The sequence below is a fragment of the Mytilus galloprovincialis genome, chromosome 8 (genome assembly GCF_965363235.1).
Source record: "Mytilus galloprovincialis chromosome 8, xbMytGall1.hap1.1, whole genome shotgun sequence".
Taxonomy (NCBI): domain Eukaryota; kingdom Metazoa; phylum Mollusca; class Bivalvia; order Mytilida; family Mytilidae; genus Mytilus; species Mytilus galloprovincialis.
This window is the reverse complement of record NC_134845.1, coordinates 70423084-70443945: the sequence shown is the minus strand read 5'-3', so window position 1 is coordinate 70443945 and position 20862 is coordinate 70423084. Positions and strand designations below refer to the sequence as shown.

General features: G+C 33.3%; 1 protein-coding gene across 1 annotated transcript in view; it reads left to right on the top strand.

Annotated features, from left to right (window-relative positions):
- Positions 1–10366, top strand: part of LOC143042479 (circadian locomoter output cycles protein kaput-like) — a 53574-nt gene extending 43208 nt beyond the window's left edge. Inside the window, exons 12-15 of the mRNA XM_076214786.1 lie at positions 341–513; positions 2548–2613; positions 3156–3339; positions 5417–10366. Of these exons, the coding sequence (XP_076070901.1) occupies positions 341–513; positions 2548–2613; positions 3156–3339; positions 5417–5592 (599 nt within the window). The 3' untranslated portion in view covers positions 5593–10366. The remainder of the gene's footprint in view (positions 1–340; positions 514–2547; positions 2614–3155; positions 3340–5416) is intronic.
- The last annotated feature ends 10496 nt before the right edge of the window (positions 10367–20862 follow it).

The following is a 20862-nucleotide window of genomic DNA, read 5'->3' as shown; positions in this document are numbered from 1 at the left end:
TTGACAATGATCCTGATGGCTCCTACACAGCTCATATGACATAAGATAACCGTTGACAATGATCCTGATGGCTCCTACACAGCTTATATGACATAAGAGAACCGTTGACAATGATCCTGATGGCTCCTACACAGCTCATATGACATAAGAGAACCGTTGACAATGATCCTGACTGGGAAAGTCACACAAACATGAAGAAAAAATAACAATTTTTTTAAAAATCTTAAATCTCCAAATTAATTGAAAAATGTCAACAAGTTTTATCTGTTTGCACTATTTACATGTTTTGATATTTATAATTGTATGTATTTTTCATGCTATGATATAAATTATTTTGTAGGATCATCAAAATTAGGAGACAATGACAACTCACCATCATCTAGTGTTCCTGCCAGTAAATACATTCCACAGACAGTCTCACAACATCTACAGCTTCTGTTACAACATAGACTATTACATCAGCCATTGAGTCAAAGTCAGCCTCCAACTGGGCTAGTTACCATGGAGAGTCAGGTAAGGTTACTATGGTAACATAAACTTCTGTTACAACATAGACTATTACATCCGCCATTGAGTCAAAGTCAGCCTCCAACTGGTCTGGTTACCATGGAGAGTCAGGTAAGGTTACTATGGTCACATATACTTCTGTTGCAACATAGACTATTACATCAGCCATTGAGTCAAAGTCAGCCTCCTACTGGTCTGGTTACCATGGAGAGTCTGGTAAGGTTGTTATGGTAACATTTACTTCTGTTAAAACATAGACTACTACATCAGCCATTAAGTCAAAGTCAGTCTCCTACTGGTCTGGTTACCATGGAGAGTCCGGTAAGGTTACTATGGTCACATATACTTCTGTTGCAATATAGACTATTACATCAGCCATTGTGTCAAAGTCAGCCTCCTACTGGTCTGGTTACCATGGAGAGTCAGGTAAGGTTACTATGGTAACATATACTTCTGTAACAACATAGACTATTACATCAGCCATTGAGTCAAAGTCAGCCTCCTACTGGTCTGGTTACCATGGAGAGTCAGGTAAGGTTACTATGGTGACATACACTTCTATTACAGCATAGACTAAAACATCAGCCACTTAAACCAAGCTGGAATACGATTGCTTTCAGCAATCTGTAGACTTATACCATTGACTAAGGGCCATTCCCTCAATTCAATCCATTTATTCTAAACATTAAGGAACATCTCAGATTCTCAAGATTGTCTTGCTTTAAAAGGTAAAAACAAACAAGAGTATTGAATTTAAACAACTTTTCTTTAATGTTCTTCTCATAATCTTCATGTTTCTATATTTCCCTCTACTTAAATGCGTGTTTTTAACAACACAAAAACTCAGAATTGAGCAGTATTTATATTTAGTTATATTTTTATAAATTTAGAAACACGTCAGAGGGAATTCCCCAGTTTTGATAAAATGAGAGAGTTCTCTGAATTCCGATAAATCTATTTCTGTCATATAAGAACTGAAGTGGAGTTTTTCATATATGTCACCGTTATGAAACTGATATTTGATATTGTACTTCCATAAAGAAATGGAGAACTGTATAGGTCGTTTAATTAACATTTAATATACGTTGTTTCTCCAAATCACAAGTCTAGGGTTTGTTTAGGTAATTATGCGCATGTGTATAGTTTTCTTGACTTCAAGGGGTATCAGATTGAATGGTTGCTCTAGACTCCCCACTCCATTGATTAATTTGAAACTCATGGGATCCTTTCTATGTCTGTCTGCTATTTAGAGTTATTGTTGTTGCATAATTTTAAATCGTATGATTTAAATTAAAATAAATGTAGTCCACATCGTGAAGGTGTAATTACACCACCCATGAGTCAAAATGGAGTCTTCCATATTATTGTTTTGAGTTGTCTCCCTTCCGTAAGTAACTTCTGTCAATTCTGAATCAAAATACGATACGACAGGTCGAGAAAAATTAACTCGTTCTGTTGATAGACGTCGTATTATATTAAAAACAATCGCAATTTAAACAGAGGAATGTGTACGGAAAGGAGTCATGCCCACTGACCCAAAGGAAATTAGATATTTATAGAATTAGGAATGGGGTTCCTCCTAGAATTAACGTAGGAAAATAGGTGATAAGATACGAAGTGAAATACCTTCTCTCACTCTCGGTGACTGCTGTGGAAAGTAAACTTGGAATTGATATTACAAAACTAAAACACTATAAGTACATTGGTCATACACTTGTATCGAGGATTGGCTATTTTTAAAGTTGAATAACTATTCAGATTACGTAAATTACATTTTACATGTGCCGTTGAATTAGTTTTGAAAATTATACTATCCAGCTATACATGACAGTGTCAATGAAAACAATTGCAATTGTATCCCTCAGAGCAATCTGCTCTTTGATTATAGTCTGATTCTCATGGAGGGTCCATTAAGTTTTTTTATGGCAACTTTTAAAACAGTTAGAGCATAGACTATTTCATCAGCTACTAATATTCAATAGTCTGATTAGGTCAATGTGTTATACTACAAAATGGAATATATTTTAATCTTTTTTACAGCAAGGACCAACACCATCCACAAGTACTACACAAATGACCCCAGTGGTCGAGCCTACATCTCCACAGGTTGGTTGATATATACATAAAATTGAGAATGGAAATGGGGAATGTGTCAAAGGTTCAACAACCAGCCCATGCACAGACAACCAGAAGGTCACCAACAGGTTTTCAATGCAGCGAGAAACTCCAGCACCAGGAGGTGTCCTTCAGCTGGCCCCTAAACAAATATATATACTATTAAAGATAATGGGCACTTTTCTTTTTACCATTTTATTCAAAAGAACATCACATTTCATATAACAATTTTATGTAACCAAATTTTATTGTCTCAAAGCAGATTATAAAAAAGACCATATTTTGACATGTATACCAGACTTTGAATTTCCGGTCTACTATTCATCAATATTTAAGTACGATTAACCTACTCAAACTTAGAAATCAGTCAATCAAGTTACTTGATTTAGTGTTTCAAGGACTAATTTTGTATTCCAAGCACAATGTGTGCTAAGTAAAGTTTTATTACCAAAAGGCTTCTGAATATTTAAAATCTTTATTTTTTAAAACTTATTAATTTTGATTTTCCAATTAGATTTTTTTTATCTTTCCAGTTGTTCCTTACACCAGTACAACAACAGTTGTATCGACAGCTTCAGGACAAAGCTCAGCAGTTACAGTCAGCCATTGTACGGCAGCAGACGGAACTACAACAGATAACACAGCAGTTGAGTTTCGCTAAACAAGGAGGACTTACTGTTCCTGTTATGTCTTCGTGCCAGCCTATTGTCACATCAGGTACTGTTAATTTTCTTTATACATGTTATATGTGGCTACACGTCTTTCTATTTAATATAAACCAGGGATATTACCTATTTCTGTTACCTCTTCATGTCAGCCTAGTCACATTAGGCACTGGTTATTCCTCTTAGTATGGGATGACACATTTTTCTCGCGCCCCTGACTTAAGTCGAAAAAGAAAGACATAGTGATCCTACATTCCGTTGGTGGTGGCAGCGTCCACAAAAATTCACTCTGTGGTTAAAGTTTTTGAAATTTTAATAACTTTCTTAAACTATCCTGGATTTATACCAAACTTGGACAGATGTTTGGTTATGATCACAAGAAAGTATCCATAAGTAAATTTTGTAAAAATAAAATTCCTGTTTTTCCGTATTTTACTTGTAAGTGGACTTAGTTTTTCTGACTGGGAAACATTACATTCACTCTCAGGTTAAAATTTTTAAAAGTTTATGAACTTTTTTAAACTATCCTGGATTTGTACCAAACTTAAACAGAAACTTGTTTATGATTATAAGATATCCAGAAGTAAATTAGCTTAAAAAAAATCCATTTTTTCTGTATTTTACTTAAAAATGGACTTAAGTTTATCTGCCTGCAAACAAAAAATTCACTCTGTGGTTAAAAGTTTTTAAAATTTTAATAATATCTTAAACTATCCTGGATTTGTACCAGGCTAGGACAGAAGCTTGTTTATGATTAAAAGAAAGAACTTTTGTCAAAATTTTGTACCTGTTTATCCGTATTTTACTTTATTAACTATCAAAAATTTTTACCAAATTTGGACAGAAGCTTCTAACAATCAAAAGATAGTATCAAGAGGAATATTTTTATTGATTTTTTTCCTCATTTTTGTTGAGCCTGCGATTAACAACAAAAGTAGGTGAGACACTGGGTTCCATGGAACCCTTACAAATTTTTATAGATAAACAAGGGACTCTACCTATTTCTATTATATGTTCATGTCAGCCTTGTCACATTAGGTACTGGTTATTCCTCTTAGTATGTGGCAATCAGTCTGCTATGTAGACATCCTATGACCCTTTAATTTGGAACTTTCTTTTTCTTTGTAAGCTTTTAGATTTAAATATGGCTGGCAAACAGTTATACAATTTTCTGCAATTATATTTAGAAACATGATGGTTTTACTGTTTGTAGTTTCTATTAAAATACAGAATTCTATGTTTCAGTACAATAAAAATATGTGTAATAATTAGTAAGGATCTCATCTTAGTGAATATATGAATAAGAAGATGTGATATGATTTCGAATGAGACAAGTCTCCACAAGAGACCAAATGACAGAAATTAACCACTATAGGTCACTTGCCTTCAACAATCAGCAAAACCCATACTACATTGTACATAGTCTGCTATAAAAGGCTCCAAAATGTAAAACAATTCAAATAAGAAAACTAATTGCCTAATTTATATTACAAAACAGTTTATGAAAAACAATTTGTTACTGTTATTATACCTTTGTGACTCTTGTAACCCAAAAAATCTTAGAAAAATAAGATAGATTTAAGTTCTAATAAAATTAACTTTTACAAAAAAAAAATTGTTTACACATTCCCAGATATAAATTTTGAAAGGATATTTAAAAAGGAGTCTAAATATACATATATAAATATGCATAAAGAAGTTTAATATACTTTTTTCATGGTCACTTAAATTTGAAAATTAAACATCCCACAATATTGATTATCAAAGCTATTTTTATGTCTTGCCTAGGATAGTAGGGAGCTTTGAGTTTTGTTGGCTGTACATGCATTCATCTGTTAGTCTATCTATCATGTATCAGGTTAAAGTTTGGTTTTAAGTTAGTTTACCATTAAGTTGAGGTTACACCAATTTGAAAATCAGTACACATTTTTATTACAAAGTTAACTTTTTAAAAATATACAAAATTAGGATTTTTGACCCAGATTTTTTCAGTTCACTGGACATTGAAGTTTGGTATTGTTTCCTGTTGGCACATTTTCTCACTAAAAATCTTTGTCGGACATACTTATTATTTTTTTTAAATAGACCATTTTTTTTTATAATAATTTTTTTATGATTTTATTTTACAGTTCCAGTTAGCCCTATCATGTTTTCCACAACATGTGGCATGCTACCGACAAGTCCACTTCCTCCGTCAGTCTCAGTCCAGCCAATTTTACCGCTTCAGCCGGTAATGATGGACCATACCATTCCATTTCATCAGTTTATCTCTAAAGACAATTCAGATGACCCATCCCTATCATAGACTTGCTTGTTTAAGAAATCAAAAGAATATTGTCAACATTCATTGTTGTAACTGTAAGATGAAAGAATGAATTAGTCATGGACATGAAGAAGAATAAAATTCTTTCATTTAGAGAAAAAGAAAATAGCAGTGAAATTTGATTGGACTCTCCAATTTTTTCTCAAGAAATGTTATTTATCCTTGTGAATGGAATTCATGAAGTGTAATGACACACAGACAGAATATCATGAATGGCAGATACAATTGGGCAGCTCAATGAGTTATCTCCCTTGTTCCTGTGAAGAGTTGATGCTATTATAATGTTAACTATTTCATTGTTGTCATTGTTATGTATAATTTGTTTTAAGATGCAATGTTTGCAGTCGGGGAAATTTTGTAATGATGGTGTTTTTGATATTGTTGCTAACAAAGAGAAACATGGATTTGTTTCTGCTTTTGTTTCTAGATCACTGTAGTTCAGAAAAGTTGAGGTTGAACTTTTTTTAAATATTTTTATGATTTATATTGTCTGAATAATTGATAAAAATAGATAAATTTTGTGATGAAAGAAAAATCTGAAAGGATAAAATGGGAAAGAATTTGGACCTAAAAAAAGACATCTAAAATGAAGATCTGTTTGTTCAAATTTTACCCAAGAATTTTTATTGATCAGAAAATATGTTTTCATTGAAATTTAAAAAAGTGTAAAAATCTTAAGTCTTCAAGATTTCATGTGAATTTAACTCAAAATTTCTTACACCAGCTCAATTCTATTGAACTGAACTGGGAAGGAACCCAATTAAAATGAGTAACCTTTTCTTAGACTAAGTTAAGTTAACATAAACTATAAAGTTTTTATTGAGCTCAATCATCATTCATGGTAATTTTTTATGATACATGTTATATAGGTTTGTTAGGGGTCAACCATAATTGTCAACCATTTTCTAAAGTGTACAAAATTTACACTTGAGGGAAGGGGTTTAAAAAGTCAACATTTTTACCGTAAACATTTTTTTAATTTCCAGAATTTTTTAGTTTCCGCAGGGTTCGTTTTTTAATTTATAGTGTGATGAAGCCATTTATCATCTATGCTTTGAAAATAACGTGAAATTGTACGTTAAAAGTAGCATGTTTCAAAATGTATGTGATACAGATTATGATGGCTCGCCAAACAAATCTCACAGAGAGATGTACATGTCATCGAAATAAAACAGCCAGATATGTTTCAGTTTATTTTCAATGCAAATTTCTTTATTAAAATAAACTATAACAGACAGGATCTTCTTTTTATTGAGAATAATTGATTCTTGTCTTGAAATCTGAAATTGGTTAATGTACACTTTTTGAGGGAGGGTGGGGGATCTGAAAAAGTGTATGTTTTGTACACTTTGGAAAATGTTTGACAATTATGGATGACCCCTTAACAATTATGTAATTTACACAAATAAGTGCTAGACATTTTTATCTTGAGACAGAATGTGTTTTAACATTGATCATTCCATTAAATGTTCCATATGTCCGTAAATCCAGTGTGTAAGAACATTCCTGATGTGATTGGCCCTTTCATGATGGACGCTGTACTTCTACAGAACTATATGTATTTAACCTTAGTGTCGGACACATGGTCATAATTCAGGATCCCTTTCAGTGCATGTCTTTTGTCATATCTAAATTCTAATTGTTAAAAATTGATGGCATATCTTTGACAGACTTTAATTTTGAAAACTTTGTAATGGGAGATAATCCAAATATTTTGATTTTATAATATTTTGTTGTATAACAGGAAGAAGTTATTAAAATATTTTATAAGAGCTATTTTTCTCTTATTTGATTTTTAAATTCTGTCATTTAAATTTTTCTTTTTTCATATAATAATGATATTTTCTTGTACAATGAAAAGTGTCAAATGTAGCTTGAAAATAAGCTAGTATATATTATTGAAATCCACAGTATCAGAACATTTTGGCTATGCATCAATGAACTCTGTAATTTTTTGTGATACCCTGAAATAAAATCTGAAGAGAATGGTATTATACCTTCACATTTCAAGTGTGAATGATTTTATTTGAAGTTGTTGTGTCGTCATATGATCCATAAATGCATACAGTTAAGGATTTTAGACGACAGATTTATCATGCAAAGGTACATACGTAACAATACTGTTATTTTAATGTAAAAAACTATAAAAAAAACTTTGTATTGTATGTGTATTGATTATTTTACTTGTAATTTAAAAGAAATATAAGTTTAAAGCACTACCGCTAAAATAATTTAATGCAAAAGTATGGTCTTAACCCAACGCGTACGCCTATAGAAATTTAGAAATTGGTGCCTTCAAAGCCTAAAGATGTTACAATACATCTTTTTCTGGTACAACCACCATATTGTATGTAATATTAATGTTAAAGAAATTATTTTAATTTAATGTACTGGTATATGCTTCATATTAAACAGAAAAAATAATTTACTGCATGACATTGGCTTATGGATAATTTTGTCGGCTAAATTTTTTAGGATTATGCTTTTTATAATTTTATATATTTTAATGAACATTCGTTTTAATTTTTGTTGTCTATCCCTTTTTATGTCACTCGAAAAGGAAGAAGCAGGGAGGTGTATAGGAATCTCTGTCTGTCCGTCTGTCAGTCTGTCAATCTATGTGCCATGTAATCCAAACGTCTCATAAACGACTAAGACACATTTTGATAAAACTTCACACCGTTTAAACCACTACCTCAGAATATCCTCCAAGTTCAACATGATTAAAGGAAGATAATCAAATGTATTTACTTCAATGAATAGTGTTGTGAGGTAGGACATCCTTTTGTAAGTTTTACTGACAGTTGATTGTTTTATTTAAAAGAAAACAGACCGCATTATGTTCGACACAGACATGTCAATCCATGTGCTATTAGCCACGTGGTTTAGGTAGAATGTGACTGAAATTGAGTATTAAAATGCATATAAGAGCTATTAAAGAATTAGACTCATTAGGGATGGGAGACAAATTTTATTTTGTTGAACTCTAAAATTCAGGGTAAGTCTTTACTCATGAAATTCAAGACAATTAGAATCCCACAATTAATTATCAATCTACATTCAGGAGTTATGTTCATAGTTGTATATTAAATGTAGTGAAGTCAATAGCTGTACTTTGTTGTCTAAATCATCACATATAAACTGTGGTATCACTGTATCACCACCACCAGATATAGGTACCCTTGGTCTGGTTCTCGGTTCAACGCTAAGAAAAACTATGTACATATAGTTACCAAGTTAGCTATATGCTGATATGTGTACAGTAATGTAGTTTTTCATTTAAGAATTGAATGCTTCTTTTTGTAAATTTATTGGGGTGTAAAAGCGTTGACCGAAGTACATTTTGTTTCCACGCTTCATTCTAAAAATGTACGCACGGTCAACGCTTTTACAACCCTATAAAGTTACAAAAAGAAGCATTCAATACTTATAATTACATTTTTTAGCTATGATCATGAAAACACGAATTTTATATATTTTATTATTTAATTCACCTGTGCACTTTATTGTTGGAGCATGTGTTATCATGAGTGAAAAGTTGTATTGAGCAATGCAACTGCTTATGGAATAACAAGTGATGTGCAGTTAGCCAATCAGAATAAAATATTATAACGAAACATACATCTAATATAATTATTAGACAATGAACCAGAGAACCAGACCAAGGGTACCTATATCTGAAGGTGATGATACACAGTGGGTATGCAAACATGGATTATGAAGTTTAAAGAATGTGTGTAGCATTTTCACATTTATGGAAACTGTAGCATTTGTTATGCTATTGTTTATTTGTCACAATTTGAACATATGTATGTCAATAGTTTAGGCATAGTTCATATGGGAGGGATGTAAACTGCTACATATCTAAAGGTTCTAGTTTATGATATTCCCATCACTTAGCCTGTGTTATTTTGCTGTTAATCTTAAGATATTTTTATCTTCCTAATAAGAAATTCCTGGGTTATTGGGACTGCTATCAAAATTATGTACAACTACACAATACGGTAGTTTTTTTCTCAAGATTGCTTAGCCTGTAATTGATTGCGAGATGTTTTAAAAGTATTTTGTCAGAAATTTCTTAGCTGGCTTCAATAAAATATCTATGGATTGGACATTTAGTGGTCCAATTTAAAAATTTCAAAACAATTCCAGCAGAATTCATGTAATTCAAGAGCATTTGTTAGGCTCGGATATTTTTTCACATTTAAGGAATGAGTGTAATATTTTTCTGTCTATGAAGAAATAACATAAAAAATGTGGTACACACTGAGTTACCGGCATAGCGGGTTTTTATACGACCGCAAAAATTGAAAATTTTTTGGTGTTATATTGGTATCACGTTGGCGTCAGCGTCAGCGTCAGCGTCAGCGTCAGCGTCGTCGTCATCGTCCGAATACTTTTGGTTTTTTAATAGTGTGCACCACATTTTATGTTATTTCAAATAGACAGAAAAAATATTACAGTCATTTCTTTTAATTTAATTCTAAATTCCATTTCAAAAGGAAGTAAACCATAAACAAAAATTGATGACGTTATGGTCACATAACAAAATTATGCCTATGAGCTGATAAACAAAACAATGTCAGCCAATCAGAAGATGCGTTACATCCAAAATTAAATTATAGTATACAGATGTGTGTTCAATCTTGCTGAAATGTTAGTAGACAGTAGGTGCCAGATCCTATATAAAAATGAAACCTTTAAAGATAAAACCATATTTGCTTTTTGCTTTGAAATTTTTCAGCTGTATTTGTTATAAGTTCAATTCTGACAGCTCATGTGAAACAAATTTCATATGACAGTAAAATGATAGTTGTTCAAAATGTCATACCTGTTTTATGTTGATATGGCAGTTGTGGATCAAGGGTTTTGAAGAAAAAGAGGGGGAAAGTGGGCACAAAGGCAATGTTAGGAGTGGGGCTGACTTCTAAAGCGTCCACTCATCAACCTCATATCTAGCTCCATAAGGGTAGGGCCTGTTTTTTGTTGACACCAGTATTGTTATCAGTGTTGTCAACAATTGGGTTGTTTATCAATAAATTGGTCAAACTTTTACATATTTTTTACCAAACTTGAATACAATGTAAAATCAGTTTGTTTTTTTCTTATCCAGAAACAAGCAGAATTGTACAAAATCTGAAAATGCAAGAAACTTTTGCAGGACATTTATTGTGTGAAGTATTTTGTTCTGTCTTTATTTCATTGATTCCATAGTCAATTAAAGCCACATCATTTTTGTTATTTCTTGCTGTTTTGCACAAATGGTTACTGTAAATTCAGAAATGATTGTGTGCATTATTTATTTTTTTTTTGCAATTTTGAGAAAAGCTGCATACAGATATATATATATATATGTATGAGATATTAGAATGTTAGTTCTTATTATTGTGATTCTCACCCAGTCACATTATTTGCATTTTAAAACCTCACAATAACTTCTCAATTTACAGTAGAATGTTCTGTACAACCTTACACTTTTAATAATGTGTTTTATACATACCTACCTTTTGTTTATATATTCAGGACTTGTTATTGGTTGTTCTATTTTAAATATAACTTCCTGCCATTCACAAGTAATAATATGTCTGTACTTACTGGAGATATTTTTATACTTTGAGAATAAGTAAGTGAATGTTATTTTATTCATCCAATTCTTGTGATTTAAAAAAAATAAAAAAATTCAGAGCTTTCCTGAAATTTTATTTTAAGGTTCATAGGAGCATGCTATTGTGTGGTGCCTTTTCACATCACTTGCTGTACAGACTTTCTTTTTCAGAAATACTTATACCAGGGTATATTAATTGAGGAATAGCTCATAGTACTTCTTTTTAGTCGTTGTGACTGACCACAAAATCCAACTTAACTAGTAACCAATCAATAGAATTAGTACTGTCATTGAAATGGAATCTTTTTAAGCAAATCCTGATTAACTGTTATTTACATTGTTTTAATCATGTGCAATCAAGTTTTAAATTTGTATATAAGGTATCCAAGATGTACTGGTTATAGTAAAATGTTAATATATTTGTTAAAGAGTAATGTATTTATCATGTAAATAATGTATACAATGTGAACACAACGAAAAAAAAAATACAACTTGAAGACAGAATAAAAGGTGTGCTCAATATTGTTTTAGTTCTTTGTGTTTTGAAATTATGACTGGATGTGTGCTCAATGTGAAGTTTAAATATTTCACTGATATTAAAAAGCAAACTTATCATCAGAATTTATCTGGTAATCCACCTTTCCTGCCTAAAGATAGACAACTTGTTCATAAAGAATAAGAAAGATCCCCAATATGACAACTCAACTTTCCACCAAGTACCACATGACATAGACGGTTAGCATCTACAGGTCTCCACTAGGCCTGCAAAAATTAACAAAACTCATACTGTTTAGCAAGCTATAAAAGGCCTGTATATTTACAATTTAATATGTGGGAACCTACCATTACCTAAAAAAGTTTTAAAATACTAATTAGACATTTAAAGCGATATGAAAGAGTGACTGGTGAAAAATAATGTTTATCCAATTCTTGATTCAATGCATGTATATATCATAAACTTAGTCTTCTGTGCACGATTTATTATTTTTTACGGATTAATTTCCATTTTCATCAATTTTTTTTTCTCTCAGTCTGTTATGATGTGAAAATATGGCAGCTTATTAATTGTGTTTTGAAGCCATAGTTTTCTGATTTTCACCTTATAGTAAACAATCAACAAAGTAGCATGGATATTGAGCATGTATATAACATGAACAATAAGATAAAAGTTTATTTCAATGACAGATCCATGCATATTACAATCACCAGATTTTTATGAGAAAGGTCAGGCTGAATTCAATGCATACAGAAAACATTGGAGAATTGTTTACATTGTCATTTCGGGGCCTTTTATAGCTGACTATGCTGTATTGGCTTTGTTGAAGGCTGTATGGTGACCTACAGTTGTTAATTGCTGTGTTATTTTGGTCTCTTGTGGAGAGTTGTCTCATTGGCAACCATACCACATCTTCTTTTTTTATAATTAAAAGTAAATTTCTTCTTAAATTGGACAAATTATAGTTTTTTCTTGAGAAAAAAGTATATGTACATTAGTTTTATATTCATAACTAGCCATTAAGTTATAAAAAGTTTTTTTAATTAGTAGTTAAGTCTCCCAAACAAAGTTTGGAGACTTATTGTTTTTGCTCAGTTCTTATTATGTCACCCTGACGGAGGTCGGGTGACATATTGTTATTGTACGATTCTTTTTTTTATTATGGCACCCTCAACGGAGTTGGGGTGACATATTGTTATTCTACGTTTCTTTTTTTTCTTATTATGGCACCCTCAACGGAGTTGGGGTGACATACTGTTATTGTTCGTTTCTTTTTTTCTTATTATTCTTATTATGGCACCCTCAACGGAGTTGGGGTGACGTATTGTAATTCTACGTTTCTTTTTTTTCTTATTTTTATTATTCTTCCACACATTTTGTCCATCGTGTTTCTAAGAATTGAGTGATCCAATAATGTTGGAACTATAACATAATGAGGACCCCCATGTGAAGTTGTGCATCTGACTCTGGAATTTTTTTAAATGGCCGCCGTTTCCATGGAAACTGAAAAAACGTGAAAAATTTTCAAAATTTTAAATCTTTCATTATAAGACCTTGCTGGATGAAACTTTATGGAAATGTTCCTTGGTATGCCTAGATGTCAAGACAATATTTAGAAATTCCAAAATGGCCGCCATTGTCATGGAAACAGGGCAAATGTTTAACATTGAGCCTATGGACAAATACATAAAAGCTGCATTTTCTTTAAGAATATTGCATAGAGATCAATGAAACTGTATTGATATATAACATGACATATGGCAATGAGATGCCTGCTTTTAGAATTTTGGAATTATCTACTGTAACCATGGAAACAGTAGAAATATCAAAAATTTAAAAAAATTCAAAATGCTGCAAACTAGATGAAACTTTACAGAAATGATAACTGGCATGGGCAGAATTGCATTTGGAGTTAGAAATTTCAAAATGGCCGCCGTAACCATGGAAATGACTAAAATGTCAAAAATTTCAAAATGCTCCAAACTTAATAAAACTTTACAAAAATCATAATTTCCATGTGTAGATACGCTCTTTGACTTTGGAAATTTCAAAATGGCTGCCTTTATCCTGGCAATGGGGGGACGAGGGTGCCATCCGTTATTGCTAGCAATTACAAATCTAGTTATGTCACCCGATCGACAATGTCGGGTGACATATTGCTATTCCTCTGTTTCTTTTTCACTATTATTATTATTATGGCACCCTCAACGGAGTTGGGGTGACATATTGTTATTGTTCGTTTCTTTTTTTCTTATTATTATTATGGCACCCTCAACGGAGTTGGGGTGACATATTGTTATTGTTCGTTTCTTTTTTTCATATTATTATGGCACCCTCAACGGAGTTGGGGTGACATATTGTTATTCTACGTTTCTTTTTTTTCTTATTATTATGGCACCCTAAACGGAGTTTGGGTGACATATTGTTATTATGGCACCCTCAACGGAGTTGGGGTGACGTATTGTTATTCATCGATTCTTTTTTTCCTTATTCTTCTTCCACACATTTTGTCCACGCAGTTTCTTGGAATTGAGTTGACCAATGTTGATGGAAGTATACCACAATGTGCACCAGCATCTGAAGTTGTGCACCTGACTTTGGAATGGTCAAAATGGCTGCCGTTTCCATGGAAACAGCAAAAATCCGAAAATATTAAAAGTGTTCCAAACTGCACGAAACTTCACTTAAATATTAACAGGCATGGCTTGAGCTGCATTTTGATCTTGGAATTTTCAAAATGGCTACCGTTACCATGGAAACAGCTAAGATATCAAAAATTCTAACTCTGTCGTTATAAGACCCAACTGAATGAAACTTTATAAAAATATTACCCAGTATGCCAAGATGCCAAAACGATATTTGGAAACTCCAAAATGGCCGCCGTTGTCATGGAAACTGGGGACAAGTTTAACATTGACCCTATGGAAAAATGCATAAAATCAGCATTTTCTCAAAGAGTATTGCACCAAAGTAAATGAAACTGTATTGATATATAACATGACATGTGGCAATGAGATGTCTGCTTATAGAATTTTGGAATTATCTACTGTAACCATGGTTGCAGCACAAATGTTCAAAATTTCAAAAAAAAATTAAGTGCTGCAAACTGGATGAAACTTTATAGGAATAGTAACTGACATATGCAGAGTTGCATTTTGAAGTTTGAATTTCCAAAATGGCCGCCGTAACCATGGAAACAGCAAAATTGTCCAAAATTTCAAATTGCTCCAAACTTAATGAAATTTTACAAACATAATAACTTGCATGAGTAGATGCACTTTTTGACTTTTGAATTGTCGAAATGGCTGCCGCTCGCCTGGCAATGGGGGGACGAGGGTGCCATCCGTTATTGCTAGCAATTACAAATCTAGTTCTACGTTTCTTTTTGTTTTCTTTATTTTTATGGCACCCTCAACGGAGTTGGGGTGACATATTGTTATTCTACGTTTCTTTTTTTTCTTATTTTTCTTCCACACATTTTGTCCGCGCGAGTTCTTGGAATCCTATGGACCAATGTTGATGGAACTCTACTATAATGAGGACCACCATCTGAAGTTGTGCACCTTGCTATGGAATGGTAAAAGATGGCCGCCGTTTCCATGGAAACAGCACAAATGCGAAAAAAATCAAAGTGGTCCAAACTGGAAGAAACTCCACAGGAATGTTAACTGGCATGTGCTGATTTCCAGTTTGACTTTGGAATTTTCAAAATGGCTGCCGTTACCATGGAAACAGCTAAAATATCAAAAGTTCTAACTCTTTCGTTATAAGATCCAACTGGATGAAACTTTATGAAAATGTTCTCCAGTATGCCAAGATGTCAAGACAATATTTGGATAGTTCAAAATGGCCGCCGTTGTCATGGAAACTGGGGCCAAGTTTTGCATTGACCCTATGGAAAAATGCATAAAATCAGCATTTTCTCAGAGAGTAGAGCACCAAAGTAAATGAAACTGTATTGATAAATAACATGACATGTGACAATGAGATGTCTGCTTTTAGAATTTTGGAATTATTTACTGTAACCATGGTTGCAGCACAAATGTTCAAAATGTCAAAAAAAAATTAAGTGCTGCAAACTGGATGAAACTTTACAGGAATAGTGACTGACATGTGCGGAGTTGCATTTTGAAGTTGGAATTTCCAAAATGGCCGCCGTAACCATGGAAACAGCAAAATTGTCCAAAATTTCAAAATGCTCCAAACTTAATGAAATTTTGCAAAAATGATAACTTGCAGGTGTAGATGCACTCTTTGACTTTGGAATTTCCAAAATGGTTGCCGCTCGCCTGGCAATGGGGGGACGAGGGTGCCATCCGTTATTGCTAGCAATTACAAATCTAGTTATGGCACCCTCAACGGAGTTGGGGTGACGTATTGTTATTCATCGATTCTTTTTTACCTTATTCTTCTTCCACACATTTTGTCCACGCAGTTTCTTGGAATTAAGCTGACCAATGTTGATGGTACTATACCACAATGTGGACCAGCATGTGAAGTTGTGCACCTGACTTTGGAATGGTCAAAATGGCTGCCGTTTCCATGGAAACAGCAAAAATCCGAAAATATTCAAAGTGTTCCAAACTGGACGAAACTTCACTAAATTAGTAACAGGCATGGCCTGAGCTGCATTTCGATCTTGGAATTTTCAAAATGGCTGCCGTTACCATGGAAACAGCTAAAATATCAAATATTCTAACTCTTTCGTTATAAGATCCAACTGGATGAAACTTTATGAAAATGTTCTCCAGTATGCCAAGATGTCAAGACAATATTTGGATAGTTCAAAATGGCCGCCGTTGTCATGGAAACTAGGGCCAAGTTTTGCATTGACCCTATAGAAAAATGCATAAAATCAGCATTTTCTCAGAGAATAGTGCAGCAAAGTAAATGAAACTGTATTGATATATAACATGACATGTGGCAATGAATTGTCTGCTTTTAGAATTTTGGAATTATCTACTGTAACCATGGTTGCAGCACAAATGTTCAAAATTTCCAAAAAAAATAAAGTGCTGCAAACTGGATCAAACTTTACAGAAATAGTGGCTGACATGTGCAGAGTTGCATTTTGAAGTTGGAATTTCCAAAATGGCCGCCGTAACCATGGAAACAGCAAAATTGTCCAAAATTTTTAAATGCTCCAAACTTAATGAAATTTTACAAAAATGATGACTTGCATTTGTAGATGCACTCTTTGACTTTGGAATTTTAAAAATGGCTTCCGCTCGCCTGGCAATGGGGGGACGAGGGTGCCATCCGTTATTGCTAGCAATTACAAATCTAGTTATTATTATTTTTCTTCCACACATTTTTGTCCAGTCTGGAACTCTAATGTGAATGGACCCAAGAAGATGGAACTATACCATAATGTTAACCACCAGATGAAGATTTGCTTTTTGGGGTTGGCACTTTCAAGATGGCTGCCGTTACCATGGAAACGGAACAAATGTGAAAAAATCTAGTTTTTTGTTTTGGTGAACTGTTTGGATATGCTTTAACTCAGAATCATTGTATTTTAATACAATGGAGGTGCCCACTATATACAGGTGTTGGATGATTTTGGCATTCATTGGAACTACTATGTTGCCATGGAAACTACACCAAAAATTTCAAAAATCTCAAAATGCTCCAAACTTCATGAAACTTCACAGTAACGATGAGCAACATTGGAAGATATGGAATTTGGCGTTGGAATTATCAAAATATCTGTTGTTACCATGGAAACAATGCAAAAGGTCAAAACTTTGAATTTTCACAGAACATTCCAGAACATCAATGTTAAATTTACTCTAGAGACATTAAATGGTATATATGATTATGGAGGGAAAAAATTGCAACGGGGGACAATATATGGATAGTTCAAAATGGCTGCCGTTGTCATGGAAACTGGGGCCAAGTTTTGCATTGACCCTATGGAAAAATGCATAAAATCAGCATTTTTTCAGAGAGTAGTGAACCAAAGTAAATGAAACTGTATTGATATATAACATGACATGTGGCAATGAGATGTCTGCTTTTAGAATTTTGGAATTATCTACTGTAACCATGGTTGCAGCACAAATGTTCAAAATTTCAAAAAAAAATTAAGTGCTGCAAACTGGATGAAACTTTATAGGAATAGTAACTTGCATTTGCAGAGTTGCATTTTGAAGTTAGAATTTCCAAAATGGCCGCCGTAACCATGGAAACAGCAAAATTGTCCAAAATTTCAAAATGCTTCAAACTTAATGAAATTCAGCAAAAATGATAACTTGCAGGTGTAGATGCACTCTTTGACTTTGGAATTTTCAAAATGGCTGCCGCTCGCCTGGCAATGGGGGAAGGGTGCCATCCGCTATTGCTAGCAATGGCAAATCTAGTTATTATTCTTATTCTTCCAATGATTTTTGTCCGGCAGATTTTTTGAAGGCAATGGAACCAATCTTAGTGATAGTCAACTGTAATGAGGAACACAAAATTTCGGGTTGCAGTAGGTCATAGGACCATTAAAAATGGCTGCCGTTACCATGGAAACGGAAAAATTGTGAAAAATTCCACTTTTTGGTTTTAGGGAATTATTTGGAGATGCTTAGACTTAGAATCATTATATTTTGATACAATGTAGGTGCCCACTATATACTTGTTTTTGATGATTTTTGGCATTCATTGGAACTACTATGTTGCCATGGATACTTCACCAAAAATTTCCAAAATATCAAAATGCTCCAAATTTAATGAAACTTCACAGGAACGATGAGCAACATTGGTAGATGTGCAATTTGGCGTTGGAATTTTGAAAATGTCTTGTGTTACCATGGAAACAAGGCAAAAATGGTCAAAACGCTTTAAAAAACCTTAAAAGTGGCATTTACTTCCTTAAAATGGTAGGTCAAATTCATTGAAACTCTGATGGTATGTTCCCTTCCATGTACCAATGGAGTATCTGCCATTAAAAATTTGGAATGGTCTGTGTTACCATAGAAACCAGCCAAAATGTCAAAAATTTCAAAAACTTCAAAATGCTTCAAACTTGATGAAACTTAATATATTTGTTGACTGTCTAGTCTGCATGAGACTTTTGAAGTTGGAATTTCCAAAATGGCTACCGTTGCCATGGAAACTGCAGAAATGTCAAATATTTTCAAAATGCTCCAAACTTAATGAAAGTTAATGTTATTGTTTACTGGCATGTATAGATGAGACTTTTGACTTCGGAATTTTCAAAATGGCTGCCGTTGCCATGGAAACAGCAGAAATGTGAAACTTTTGACAATGCTGTTATTGTTTTGAAAATTTACAGAAAGATATATCGCAATTCATAGATCTGCATTCACTGTTAAGTTGTTTTAAAATGGGTGCCGCTTAGTGGCAATGAGGGGAAGGGTGACATCCGCTATTCCTTGCAATGGCAATTCTAGTTTTATTATTATTTTTCTTCCACACATTTTTGTCCAGTCTGGAACTCTAATGTGAATGGACCCAAGAAGATGGAACTATACCATAATGTTAACCACCAGATGAAGATTTGCTTTTTGGGGTTGGCACTTTCAAGATGGCTGCCGTTACCATGGAAACGGAACAAATGTGAAAAAATCTAGTTTTTTGTTTTGGTGAACTGTTTGGATATGCTTTAACTCAGAATCATTGTATTTTAATACAATGGAGGTGCCCACTATATACAGGTGTTGGATGATTTTGGCATTCATTGGAACTACTATGTTGCCATGGAAACTACACCAAAAATTTCAAAAATCTCAAATGCTCCAAACTTCATGAAACTTCACAGTAACGATGAGCAACATTGGAAGATATGGAATTTGGCGTTGGAATTATCAAAATATCTGTTGTTACCATGGAAACAATGCAAAAAGGTCGAAACTTTGAATTTTCAAAGAACATTCCAGAACATCAATGTTAAATTTACTCTAGAGACATTAAATGGTATATATGATTATGGAGGGAAAAAATTGCAACGGGGACAATATATGGATAGTTCAAAATGGCCGCCGTTGTCATGGAAACTGGGACCAAGTTTTGCATTGACCCTATGGAAAAATGCATAAAATCAGCATTTTCTCAGAGAGTAGTGAACCAAAGTAAATGAAACTGTATTGATATATAACATGACATGTGGCAATGAGATGTCTGCTTTTAGAATTTTGGAATTATCTACTGTAACCATGGTTGCAGCACAAATGTTCAAAATTTCAAAAAAAAAATTAAGTGCTGCAAACTGGATGAAACTTTATAGGAATAGTAACTTGCATGTGCAGAGTTGCATTTTAAAGTTAGAATTTCCAAAATGGCCGCCGTAACCATGGAAACAGCAAAATTGTCCAAAATTTCAAAATGCTTCAAACTTAATGAAATTTAGCAAAAATGATAACTTGCAGGTGTAGATGCACTCTTTGACTTTGGAATTTTCAAAATGGCTGCCGCTCGCCTGGCAATGGGGGAAGTGTGCCATCCGCTATTGCTAGCAATGGCAAATCTAGTTATTATTATTTTTTTTCTTGCAACAAATTTTGTCCAGGTGATTTCTCGAAATCCAATGGACCAATGTTGATGGAACTCTACTATAGTAAGGACCCCCAGTTGCAGAGTTGCAGGAAGCATGGAATGGTTCAAGATGGCTACCGTTTCCATGGAAACAGAACAAATGTGAAAAAATCCAGTTTTTTGTTTTGGTGAACTGTTTGGATATGCTTTATCTCAGAATCATTATATTTTAATACAATGTAGGTGCCCACTATATACAGGTGTTGGATGATTTTGGTGATCATTGGAACTACTATGTTGCCATGGAAACTACACCAAAAATTTCAAAATTCTCAAAATGCTCCAAACTTCAGGAAACTTCACAGTAACGATGAGCAACATTGGAAGATGTGGAATTTGGCTTTGGAATTTCCAAAATATCTGTTGTTACCTTGGAAACAATGCAAAAAGGTCAAAACTTTGGATTTTCACAGAACATTCCAGAACATCAATGTTAAATTAATTCTAGAGACATTAAATTGTATATGATTATGAACGGAAAAAATTGCAGCAGGGGTTTGACTTTGGAATATTCAAAATGGCCGCCGTTACCATGGAAACAGCAAAAATATCCAAAATTTCAAAATGCTTCAAACTTAATGAAACTTTGCAAAAATGTTACTTGACATCT